We start from the raw sequence: 13440 nt of genomic DNA on the forward strand, positions 1-13440 counted from the left end.
TGCATCATGAGAAACACAGGATCCAGGATTTTTGAAGGTTGTCTCATACTAACTAACACTTACACTTAATTTACAGACTCTGTCTCTCAGGAGCCCGGCAGTAAACCTCTGAAGGAGCCATTTAAATATTTTCTTATCCTCTGATCCTTGTAGGAAAATATCTGACAGCAGATTTACACAACTGGAACATGTACTGAAGAAACTGAGGAATATTTTTCTCATTATCTGTAAGGTTTCTATTACACCCCCCCTACCGTTGAGGAGGTGGGGTCATGCTCTAAACTCTCCTCTCTGGAGGCTTCTCCTATTTCCCTCCATATATCTGTGGTTTGTTTCCTCTTTTTTCTTCTTAGAAATTCTTTGGCAGCTTGTTAGAAACTGTTACTGCTGCTGCTGCTGCAAAAGTCTTGAAAGATCCTGAGCTGCAGATGGAAACAACATGAGGATTGTAACTGCTCCTTAATGAATGTAATTTGCTCTTTTGCAGCTGAACTGAACTCTCTCTCTCTCTCTCTCTCTCTCTCTCGCTCTCTCTCTCTCTCTCTCTCTCTCTGTATGTGTGTGTGTGTGTGAGAGAGAGAAAGAGGAAGTGGTGTGTGTACACAGTCTGTCAGACTGTACCTCCCATCTGGCAAACATTGTACAGGCATCTCCCATCAGTCACACCTCCACACACACACACACACACACACACACACACACACACACACACACACACACACACACACACACACTTCCTGCATGTGTATGTGTGTGTGTGGAGGAGGAGGTGCCTGCTGCGTCCTCCTCCTTTTACTACCAGATAAATACACACACACTCTCTCTCTCTCTCTGTCAGTGCTGCTCGCTCGCAGGACAGCAGCAGATGGACAGTCACCTTCACAGCTTCTCCTTTTCCTGCTCCTCACTTCACTTTACTGTGAAAAGAAGCCAGAGTCTTGTTTCTGCAGCTACACTGTGCTGACTCAGGATGAACACCAACGCCTTCAGTGCCAGGCTGCAGTCCAGGATGCAGATGGCGAAGGAGATGAGCGACGAGGAGAAGTTGTACAGATACAACGGGGTGTTGTACCCGCGCATCATGTGCCCTGAGGACAATTTAAAGGCTCTGGAAAACATCAAGGCCAGAGAGGATGACATCATGCTTGTGGCGTATCCCAAATGTGGTGAGTAGTGGTGATCCAGCTACAAAATGTTTTCATGAGCAGAAGCTGTTCAGCCACTTTATAAAGTTGTGTTTTTTTAGAGGTCTGTCATCAGGATGTTGTGACCTCTGACCTGTGAATACTTTTATTGAATATTCTTACCAGGCGCAGGCTCAGGGGCCCAACAGATCAGGGGCCCTGGGTCAGAGCCTCTTTTTGAAGTTGTAGGAACATCACAGACGTCAGAGTTAAAGTTGGGATGACTGAGGACGGATTAGTGTTTTAATACTGAGAATAATACTTGTTCTTGTAGATTTTTCCTTTATTCAAGAGCTGCGCCACCCACTGAAGTGGCAGTGGCAGGAACAGACTCATGCATTTAAAAACACAGTGATCAGAAGTGTTTTACAACTCTGGAATGTTTCATGATGGTAACTGTTTCGTATTTTGTCAAAACTGTTGCAAAACTGTTGAAATTCTATCTTTGCATGAGAAAGTAATCTGACAGGAATGTATGATTGCATGCATTCAATTGGCAAGTGCATTATCTTGTCAACATGACATACTGAAAGTTGAATCTGGTGCCAGACAGCTTCTATTTCTGCTGCATCAAATTAATGACAGGGCTCGAGCTGATCTGAGGGTTTGGTAAAGTACTTAAAGGTACATATTGTAATTTCTCCGGTGTTTCATCTGATGTGTTGATCCATCAGAAGATATATCTGTGGTTTTAAGAACCAAAAACCAGGTAAACACCAAATCCTGCAAGGTTGGATGGTGGGTCCAGGTGGGCGGGGCATGGCTGCTTTGTTGTGACATCACAAAGTTGCAGAAGTCCTGACGGCTGGTTTTAAGGCTCAGTTTCTGAATACAGGCTGTGTGCATTTCTCTGTGGACTGAGGCTTTGATACTTTCACTTTCAACGGTGATGATTCTCACTATGTTGAACCTAGACCTGCTTTAAAATCAAAAAACACATCTACCTTTACACTATATGAACCTTTAATTAAATAAAACCTGTATCTCAGTCTTTCTATGATGGTTTTCTACTGCATAATGTTTTGTGTAGTGTACTGTACTATCTCTCTCAATCTGTTTGTAAAGGGCAGTGAAACCAGAGGCAAAAGCATTCAGACACAAGAACCTGATTTACCTGCCAGAAAGGTTCAGTACACAGGTGATCCATCGGAGGAACAGGCAGACAAGTCCAGCAGGAAGAAGACAAAGACGAGGTCAGGAAAACTAGCAGAGATAAAAAAAAAAAAAAAAACAACCCAAAAACCCAGGAACACTGACTGAAAACTACTTGAACTCTTGATACTTGGCAAACTGACAGGGTGGACAATAACACTGGCGGGCACAGGGGCAGGAAGTGAGGGATCTGAATCAAGAGGAGAGGTTGAATCTATCAAAATAAAACAGGAAACGATGAATGTCACAATGAAATAAATGTAACTGAAGGAGCAGAGTGGGATGTGACAGTCTGGCTAGTGTAAAGAGCACTCAGGGGCCCCTCACATGTTTGTGCCCAGGGGCCCATTGTTTCCTTGCACTGCCCTTTGACCAGCCTTCTGCTGTTGTAATGTTAATGATTGTAACAGAGGGGAAACCGAAGGTTTTCTAACAACCTACTATACCTACAATGTAAATATGGAATATAGACATTTCTTTTCAGACTTTAGCAGCTTCTTCCCTTGTTTTCTTCAAGTGATAAAGTTTGGGATCAAGTTTGGTCCCGTGGGACCAGTGAAGACCCATTCATTCACTGGGACTCTCACCCATCTGGAACAATCCTGATATTCTGCAAAGTAAAAAAACAATAAACTTTACAACATGGTATAGTAAAGGAATAAGATGCCTAGAACATATTCTCCAAGACAATTGTATGATCCCATTTGACAAACTGGTAGAACTCTACAGCATTGGCAACAACAGATACCTAGAATATCTTCAGCTTAAATCCATCATTCAAACTAGGTTTAATCTCAAGCAATTAGACCTAGAACTCCCACCAACAATAACAAACTCTTTAAAACTTCCATCCCAAAAACTACTCTCTAGAATTTATGTAAGTTTAGCCGAATTAGAGCCAACTCTCTCGATCCCAACTCTCAAATGGGAAAAAGACTTTCTCATCAAACCAGACTCCAATTTCTGGATTCAAATCTGCTCAAACACCTTCAGCATGACTCAAAACTCAAACCTGCAGCTGATACAGTACAAAATCCTCCACAAATACTAACAGATGTATTAACTGCAAGAATGACACACCAGATAACTATCAGCTTCCTGCCTGCTGTCCCTCTGCAGGCCTCCTTGCGCTGGGGGCTGTTGCCTCTGTACTCCCTTGCGGGCTCCCCCTTGGGTCAGGCATGTGGCTGCCGGGGGGGGGGGCATGCTGCCGTGGGTCCTTGGGCTCTGGGGGTGGCTGGGAGCCTTGGTGGCCTGGTTTCTGGCCACCTGTGCCTTTGGTCTAGGGGGGCGGTGTTACTGCAGCCCCCACATCAATTACCCACCACATCCAATGACAAATCGCTACACACTTGCATACACACATGAACACATACACATACATACACACACACACCTACCCTTTCCCTCATACACACACATACAGACAGATTCACACACACACACACACACACACACACACACACACACACACACACACATATACACAAATACACATATGGAGCATCTAATGGTTAAGGACTATAGAGTGACCATAAATGAGGATATTGTTAGTTATTGTTATTGTTACTGTGGTTGTTTCTCTGTTGTTGTGTTGTTGTTGTTGTTTTTCCCCGTCTCCCCACTCCCATTTTCCTTTTCCCCATATTCTCTCTGTTTTCCTCTTCCTGTCCACTCTCACTCCTGATGCGCTCCGGTTGTCTTAATAAAGTTAAAATATGGAGGAGTATCCCACACTCCTCCTTCACAGAGTAAATCTGCCCCAACAACACAAGGCATCCAGAACACTCATATTGCTTGCCAATGATATTGGGACAGGAAAAAAGACTCAAGTCTCTTAAGTTATACTATCCAGTGTCCAATGCAGTTCAGCACAATTAAACAGGGGGGTAAATAACTCTGAATGCAGAAATATAGTTCCTTTTTTTACATGAAGAAAATAAACAGTGAGGTAATGTAATGTGCAGAATGAAGCATTTTGTGTTTCTTATGTTGCACTGAACACGCTGCTGTGATTAGAAGGAAAATGGATCAACTTCCTTTTTGTGTCCTCTTAGTTTCTGCTTCAGTTGATGAGCTGTTGCAGATTCCGCAATCAGCACTTCCCACAAATATCTGAACAAACCAGGAGGTACCAACCAAACCCAACAGAGTTTAGATTGATTTCCTTCCTCTCAGGCAGCCTCTGGTTTCAGACTTTCTGCAGAGAGATAATAATCTATCACAGCCAGTGTTTCATCAGGTTTAAGTTTGTTCGGCTTTTGTTTTGTGTCAAGGGACCCAAGAGCAGGGACTAATTTGAAATCCTCTCCTTTGTTGGTGCATTCAAAGACACTCAGACATCCACGATTTAAGAAACAGCAGCTGAAAATCACTGCAGTCTCAGAGTAAATGAAAAGAGTTGCTCCACTTTCAGATGCTGATAAGTTCATGTACCAGAGCAGAGTCGCAAACACAGATCTAAATGTTGACTGAATAGGTTTTAAATGAAATGAGTGAATAAATGTAATTTCTAAAAATCAATTTCTTTCGTTTCCATGCAAACAAAAAGGACGATCAGACCCTCATAAATTCTACATTTTCATCAATGACATGTTGGTGCTGCAGGTGGGAGCTCTCTCTCCCCTCTGTGACCACTTCACTGACTTTCAGGAATTCTGGGTACTGTGATGCTTTAAATCTTCACTGTTACCTGAGTGAGTGTGATTATGTTTTATTGATATTTAAGCATTTTCCTGTTTGCAGCACAAAGTGCTCACAGTTTGGTCTCGGTGGAAGAGGAGCGTCACATTCCTGCTGTCGCCGCAGTGCGTTTGAGGAATGTGACATGTTTTCTTTTCAGGGAAGTGTTTACTTTCTGAAAAGGCTTTTGCACGGCAGCTCGCGGGTGGAGAGATGACACAGAGACAGACGAGTTAATCACCTTTGGAAGAATGCTAGATTACGCACACCACATCTCCATCGCATATAGGGGCCCGTTTGGACTGGGGCCCACATTGGGATAACAGAGCTATTTATCTGTGGATGTGAGACTAAACGTGCCCTCCCTCTTTAAAAGGCTGGATGTCCCCTCTTGGCGTTACAGGCAGTTTAATCAGCCTTACACAGCAGACTGCCACAGATAATGGCCTCTTGACATCTGGCTGATATATGACAGAGATAGAGGAGGACTGACCCGACCTTCACCCCATGCACTCTCACATTTATGGTCTCCTGCTGGTTACTGCTCTGTAAGATTTTATCCTTCACTAGTTTCTGTGTGTGTGGTTCTAAAGCTGCTCAGAGTCTCTGCTCCTTGATGCCGTTTTTAGATCACATAACATTTCCCAGTCATCCCAGCAGGTGTTACCGTCAGGAAAGCTCCTCCTGCATTTATGCATATTAAAACCTCTTTAGCTTTACCTATTGTTAAAGTGTTAGCTCACAAAAATAACATAAAGAAACAAGATAGGTTGGATTGTGGTTGATCAGGTCTTAGACAGACTACATGGCTCTGAGATCGGGTTTAGAGGCAGTCCTAGTTCGAGGCCCCAGGCAGCTCCAACCTGGTCTAATTGTAAAATCCACCCCTGATGAGGAGCCTGGAGGTCGTGATGTAGAAAAACACAACAAATCTGTCCACAATAATTGATTAATTAATTCTCAATGCAAACAAAACCAAACCACCTGAACAGACAGTTCAGAGTAAAATATCTCACAGGTTCCATGAAGTTTTTGCAAAATATCACATGTTGTATCTGCTTCTTACACTGTTTGCTGTTAATTAGTCAATGTTTGTTTGAAACGTGTGTGTGTGTGTGTGTGTGTGTGTGTGTTTGTGTGTGCAGGTTTTAACTGGATGGTGGGGGTGGTGAGGAAAATCATTGCAGAGGCCACAGGGGTGAAAACTGAGTCCAGGATGCCGCCACTCATCGAGTTCTTTGGACCAGACATCTTAAAGGTACTCTGTGTGTGTGTGTGTGTGTGCAGGCTGCCTCTTCCTTCTTGAGATAAATTGGTTTGAAACTGGTTGACACCTGGGGAGTTTAAGCTGTTTTGCTTGTTTAATTTGACACAACTGGTTTTAAACCAGTTCACTTTTTCCAAATTGTCTAGATTGAACTGGTTTTACTGGTTGTTTCCTGGAAGTCGGGTCAGAAATGAATTAAACTCAGGAAAAGTGTGGGGCCTTTAAATCATCTGATCAGCTCTGTGTCTTCCTGAAACTTGTCCCTGTTGTTCTGGATCATCCACAGTTTCCACTGAATATTTGGTTCTTGGAACTGTCCCTGTCACTACAGTCAGTATGTTGACTTTAACCCAGAAACTCCTCAGTCTCTGTGTGTAGGGTTTGGGATGAGGCCGGTGCAGGCTGGGGGGTCATGCCGAGGCAGCACGTGTTGTGTCATGATGATGATGAAGGTATTCTGGTGCAGCCCTGCAGCTCTTCCTATGGCAGCTTGCGTTCTTAGCGAACCAGGTTGTGCAGGTCATCTGATAACACGCTGACACGCTCTGTAGTTACCTGGTGACCGGGCAGTAAATCAGTGTGTTCACCTGTCTCCTCCTCACCTGACAAGTCTGTCTTATTTCAACCCTTTTGTCTGGGGGAGTGTTTGCAGCAGTGAGAGGACTGACTGACAAATTAGCCTAATTTGTCAGTCAGGGCTGGTTACAGGCTTTTAGAACACAACATGTATGATCACACACACACACACACACACACACACACATACACACACTGTCCCGGTCAGCAATCGATTGAGGAGCTGTGCAGATATTTTATTACACACGTCACCCAGAGAAACTGATATTGTCCCAGGAAGAGAGAGATCGACTGTCACGTATCTCTATCAAACAACCAGTGCAGACATTATCTGTGGGTGTTCGTGGTTCCAGGACCATTTTCAACCAGTAAAACCAGTTCAATCTAGACTACGTCTGATTTAAAAGAATGCAAACCAGTTTTCCTCAGCTGTGAACTGGTTTAAAGCCAGTTCTGTCAAATTTAAGGAAGCAAAACAGACGAAACAGCTTAAATCCTCAGGTTTCAACCAGTTTATCTCTAACACACACACACACACACACACACACACACACACACACACACACACACACACACACACACACACAACCTGCAACATGAGAACATCTCCTCCTGTGACACATGAACATCTATCTGCAGTTTGTGAATGACAGTCGTGTGAAACAGGATCCTGCAACAGTGTGTGTGTGTGTGTGAGTGTGAGTGTGTGTGTGTGTCTGTGTGTGTGTGTCAACATGGGAGCAAAGCTGCTGTTCTGAATGAAGAACAATACAAACTACAGTGTGTCCCCTGGATCTTCCCTCCTGAGTGACACCTGGTTCAGTTCAGGCATAAACAACTTGACAACAACTAAAGTTAATATTAATTTCATTATCTGTACAATTCAAGATAAAACTCTGCAGAGAAGCACAAATACCAGCCATACTTCTCCAGAAATCTATATCCAAAAAGTGTCTTAATAATTAATAACTAATGTGTCATAGAATATAGTGAGAAGAGAAATGTAGCACGTAATCAATAATTCATACAAATACATTCCAATATCTTTTTTTTATTAAAGGTCAATATTTTACTCTTCTCCTGTGTTTTATTTGAAGTGTTAATATCAAAAGATATATCTGTGGTTTTAAGATATAAGAACAGTTTTGAGGAACCTTGATGTGAAACAGCAGCTTGGCTCTTGTGTGTTCGTGTGTGCGTCACCTTAGACCCTGAGTGTGTGTCTGATGCTGCAGGTATGAACTCTCTCTCCTCCCCGCTGTGCAAACTGTCAAACCACACCTCATCAGATCAACACAGGCTTTGGGTGTAGACCTGCTGGCCAAAAGTCAAACAGAGCGCTGCTGGATCAGGGACGTGTGTGTGTGTGTGAGTGAGTGTGTGTGTGTGTGAGTGTGTGTGTGTGTGTGTGTGAACTGTTTGCTGTGGTCTGATTAATCATGTGTTGAACTCTGCACTGTTGAAATCCAGAGAAACCACATGGCAAATAGTCTTTGGTGAAAAGTCTATATGTTCTCTCACAGACGGAGTAAATGTGAAGCTGAAGCCAAGCTTAGCTTAGCTTAGCTTAGCTTAGCATTAATGCCATTTGTTTAGTCTGCTTTTGTGGGTTGGTTGTTTGTTGGGTTGTCGCCCAGCAACAAAACGTGACTATGGGTCAATAACCTGCTGCACAGACGACCTGTGGGCTGGTTTGTTGAAAGAGCTGCTATATGTGGAGTTCAGCTGAAGGTCAAAATCTCACTCACCTTTATATGATGTTTCATCTGAGTTCTGAGTCACATCCTGATGGAAAAGGTCTGAATCCAAACACTGGAAACATTGGTTAAATGTTACGACAGTAAACACATCAGGGCCCAGACTTGTTTCACACACCTGGAGTGTCTTAAACTCGCCTGTCCTGTTTGTTTCACGTGCATCAAAATTATCTGATGTGGGACACTTTCCTCTCAGGTCATGGATGAAACTCCCTCTCCCAGGTTTCTGGGGACTCACCTGCACCCCGACAACATCCCCTCCTCCTTCTCTGCAAAGAAAACCAAGGTAATTTTCCTCCTCATATCAGCTGTAGAGACAAAAAGGTCACAGGTCAGGAAATGGGACATGAAGCCGGTTTTCTGGCATTTAAAAGAAAAAACAAACGTAAATCTTCATCATGTCCTTCTCCAGGTCCCTGTAATAAAATCATTAAGATTATATTTGGATTTCTAGTCTAATTTGTAGAAGAAGAAAAAACAGACCTGACAGCTTCATAATTACATGAAACCCGTTGTTAATGTCTCTGTCATGGGTGTCTGTCTTTCCCTCCATTCATTTATTATCTTTTTATTTGCCATAGTATTGATTTCCTTTTATATGGTTTTATGATTTTCTGTATTCCTCCCTGTCCCTCCTCACTGATCCCTTGTTTTAGTAGATTTAAATGTAATTCACGTGTTTTGTGTGTTATCTCATGTCTCGTGCAGATGCTGGTGATCTTCAGGAATCCTAAAGACACTCTGGTTTCCTTCTATCATTTCTCCAAAAACAACCCGGTTCTCCCAGTCCAGTCCTGGGAAACCTTCTACTCTCACTTCCTGAGTGGAGATGGTAAAGATTTAAGTTTATTAAATCACTGAAGCTGGATCATATCTGATGGTTAATCAGGAACATTTCTCAGAAACTTCCTTCCTAGAAAACATTTTTCTAGAAAGAATCATTTGTGTCCTCAGAACCTTGAAACTGAGGCTGAATGAGGTAAATGACACAATGTGTTTCGTAAAAGACGTTTACACAATCATTTCCCTTCATTTTGCAAATCTCACGGAAATTGCGAAACCAGCTGTGTTACTCTGCCTCGGCCTCACTCTGCAGCTCTCAGCTCTGAGCCCTCTGGGTCCACATGAAGACGTCCATCTTTAAAACCCTCACAAATATGTATTTTCATTTTTATAATCTCTTGATAATTTGATAGTTTCATGATGAGAAAATCTGAACCGTCAGGTGATGTGGGGTCAAGGCCACCACCAGATCATAGGCTGTGCCTTTACGACCCCACCTCAGAGCGCCATCTTTTCTTTTGCAAACACATTCACAGCTTGACTTGAGCTCCGCTGGGTTTATGCTCTAATAAACAGCATGTGCAGCCAACTCAGCAGCAATGTTAGAGGACCTCCAGTCCAGCTGGGGCTAAAGAACCACTGCTGCTCCGCTCACTGAGTTTCCTACATCAGCACATTCATAAAGTGAGAGTTAAGATGCTTGTGACACCATCACGGAGCAGGAAGAAGACGACAAGAGTTTTAATGGAGCTGAGCGATAAACCCTGCTGTTACTGCGATGTAAGATGTGGTGTTATCTGGGATTTAAATATCATCATATGCAGATATATTTAAAATATTGTCTTATAATCCTGAAGAATTCTGTCCCGGTTGATTTAACGACGCCCACGGTTACCATGGTGATGGCAACATGATTTAATGCTACTGTGGACACTTGCTGAACAGCTGTTTGTTATTTATGTTGATTTTTGGGGCTTTTTGCCTTCGTCATGGTCACAGTGAGAGAGACAGGCGTCTGCTAACCGTTCTCACTGGTTGATCTTATGTGTGTGTGTGTGTGTGTGTAGTTCCCTGGGGGTCGTACTTTGACCACGCTCTGGCCTGGGAGAAGAGGATTGACGACCCCAACGTCATGATTGTGACCTATGAAGATCTCAAACAGGTGCTCACACACTGACGTTTGGTTTCTACTGGACAGAAAGTGGTGACTTTAAAATAATAATGAGAATAATGAAAAAAATGTATAACTAAAATGTAAATGAGAAATTGAAAACAAAAATCAAATAGCAAATGGCTCCATCATTAAACAGTGAAAGTGTAGAAACTGACTCAGACAAATAAATAAAACAACAGGAACAGTAAAATAAGATTAAACGATGACATTTAGCAGATTCCAAGTCTGTGGGGTCAGTAGCAGAAAGCAGACCTGCTTAACTCAGATTCAAAATCCGACTGCTCCATCAGCTCTTCTCCTCATAAATAAAGGAATAAAGTTTGATTTCTAAAAAGAAAACCCGTCACTCTCACGTTGCTCAGCTTATCAATGTGGGTTTTATAACTACCACAGAACAATTCCAATACTACCAGTGACTAATATTGAATATTGATAGTCATTGGTTTCAGTTCATTTCTGTGAAAATCAACCCGCAGAGAGATAATTGTGTCCACTTCCTCACGGCTCTGATTCTGTTTCCTGTCCATCAGGACCTGAGCGAGGGCATCCGTCAGATCTCCGGCTTTTTTGGTTTCACCCTGACGGAGGCTCAGGTGCAGCAGATCACAGAGGAGAGCACCTTCAACGCCATGAAGGAGAGCTCCGCCAACTCCCACGGCACCATGGGAAACGTCATATTCAGAAAAGGTGACTGAGAGTCGCTAGATCAGTTTTCAAACAGCATCGTGGCTTCTCTCTTTATAGACGCCAGCTTCAGTGCTGCAGAATACAGGATGTTAACTGTGCTGTATTTCTGTGCCTGAGCAGGCGAGGTCGGGGACTGGAGGAACCATTTCACACCTGAGCAGAGCCAAGAGATGGACGAGGCCTTCAACAAACACCTGGCAGGAACCAGGCTCGGAGCGAAACTCAACTACCAGCAGCACTGTCAGTAGGAAGAGAGGAAGAAGAAGAGGAAGATGAGGGAAGAGAGGGAGGAAGAGGATGTAGAAGAAGAGTGTGAGAGGACTTTTCAGCCCTGAGCTGAGTCAGAACCCAACCATGGCATCGACCCTTCACCACGTTAACCTGAGTTTGTAGAGGAGGTTGTTGGAGGCCGAACAGATACTGACAGGAAACGCTGCCTGCGAGGCTCAGCTCAGGGCCAAAAGTCCCAAAGTGAGAGGTTGAGAGACAGAGGAAGAAGAGCAGAGAGCAAGAAGGGAAAAAGTGCATTATTAGTCTTTTTAACTCCAGTCTGGGAACCTTTGTTGTACAAGTTCTGCAAAGGAAAACATTAAAGGAATAGTTTGACATTTTGGGAGGATGAAACAAATAAGATACAACATTTTAATGAGCATTAAAGGTGGTGGAGGCGACCTGCTGCCTCCTGCTTCCCACCTGGCTGTAGAGACATGAGAGTGGTGCTGATCTTCTCTTCTAACTCCATGAGGAAGCGATCGAGTGTATTTCCCAAAATGTCAAACTATTCCTTGTAACAGCTCATGAGCAGCTGTATCTGAGTTCACCTGAGGTCTGGCTGAGTTAAATATCAGTGATAAAACGTGACAAACACTGTGACAAATCTCTGTTTTTTTTTCCTCAGAAATTTCACCTGAAAATGTAAAGTTGATAAAAACAGATTTCTGAAGGAACCTTTTGTCAGAAGAGATGAAGAAGATGAAACTCACCTCAAAACATGAAACTCTTGTTAAAGCGTTAAACGTTAGTGCCCCCGTGTGGTCAAAAACACACAGTGTGAAAAAGCAGCGTCAGAATAATTCAACATACACCTCAAAGACTTTATCAGGCAGCTCATACAACATGAAACATTAAAGTTGTTTTTACATTTCCTTTGATACAGTTTAAACATATTCAGCTGAGTTCATCAGATTCACAGGGTTCGCTCTGGGTCTGAGTCTCTGCCCAAACAGCAGCTTCAGTCAGCAGCTGAAGTCTCAGGTGTCAGATTTTTCCACCAGCACTTGAACGTTACGTGTCGGGTTGTTTTATTCACTGATGTTTAAAAGGGATTTAACAGCTGACCTCATCGTCCTGGCAGCTACCTGAACTCATGTCAGATTCATCCTGGAATCAGACTCCAGTCTGTGAAACTGTGGCATTGAAACAATACTGTGATGATATTATGGGATGTTATAAGTTTGCACAATCACTGTTTGTATATCTCATACTGTACAGTACATCACTGCACAAAAATAAAACCCTTTTTCCAGATGACTGATTGTTTGAGTCGGTCTGTGTCCCTCAGGGCTGAGACTCCGTCGACCTCCCGTACATTTTAGAACCTTTTAAGCCTCAAAGCATAAAAATAATCATTTCATTAACTGCAGTTCCGCATGTTGTGTACCTCCTGTCCTTATGGCTGCTTTATACTGGGCAGGCTAAGAGGTGTTTAAAGGAGAGCAGCAGAACACATGTGTCATGAAAACTAATAATGATGAAGACCTTAGAGCACACCACAGAACAGCAGCCACTGCCTCCTGAGGCTGGAGGGGGTTGAGTTTGTGGAGCGGTTCATCAGAGGAGGTGATGTCTCAATAAATGACCTCAGAGACTTTCTGGGTTTTTAATTTTGATGCTTTGCTGTATCCAGGTCGAAATGAGGAAACAGATTTCAGGCCTGCCCCTCTCTTTATTGTGTTATAATTATGATGGCAACTAACATCTTCTTGTCCACATGGCTGATATTTATAATATGCAGGAGAGATCTGTAGGAATCACGATACTCCACTCTGGTTTACTTCTCTTTCCAACCATGTCCTTTTTGGATTTTTATTATATATTTTCTTCTGATATCCTCTAACACTGTAAAGGCAGTTTAACTATATCTTGGCTCTGTGCAAGTGAGGCTGACAGAAGCCCAGT

General features: G+C 43.0%; 1 protein-coding gene across 1 annotated transcript; it reads left to right on the forward strand.

The window, feature by feature from the left end:
* The first annotated feature begins 831 nt into the window (after window positions 1–831).
* sult6b1 (sulfotransferase family, cytosolic, 6b, member 1) lies at window positions 832–12792 on the forward strand. The gene is made up of 7 exons (XM_071479827.1): window positions 832–1166; window positions 6164–6276; window positions 8815–8904; window positions 9327–9450; window positions 10469–10563; window positions 11106–11262; window positions 11383–12792. The coding sequence occupies exons 1-7, from the start codon at window positions 971–973 to the stop codon at window positions 11508–11510; spliced, it is 903 nt and encodes a 300-aa protein (XP_071335928.1). The 5' UTR covers window positions 832–970; the 3' UTR covers window positions 11511–12792.
* Window positions 12793–13440: the final 648 nt, after the last annotated feature.

The sequence above is a fragment of the Trachinotus anak genome, unplaced genomic scaffold, assembly GCF_046630095.1.
Source record: "Trachinotus anak isolate AG129_WGS33_773 ecotype Australia unplaced genomic scaffold, CSIRO_AGI_Tana_v1 ptg000007l, whole genome shotgun sequence".
In the NCBI taxonomy this organism is placed as follows: domain Eukaryota; kingdom Metazoa; phylum Chordata; class Actinopteri; order Carangiformes; family Carangidae; genus Trachinotus; species Trachinotus anak.

Excerpts from the sequence above, each read along its gene's own strand:
- sult6b1 (XM_071479827.1), top strand. The coding sequence starts at position 971 with ATGAACACCAACGCCTTCAGTGCCAGGCTGCAGTCCAGGATGCAGATG. Across the intron at positions 8,905-9,326 it reads TCTCTGCAAAGAAAACCAAG|ATGCTGGTGATCTTCAGGAA; the intron begins GTAATTTTCCTC and ends TGTCTCGTGCAG. Across the intron at positions 10,564-11,105 it reads CCTATGAAGATCTCAAACAG|GACCTGAGCGAGGGCATCCG; the intron begins GTGCTCACACAC and ends CCTGTCCATCAG.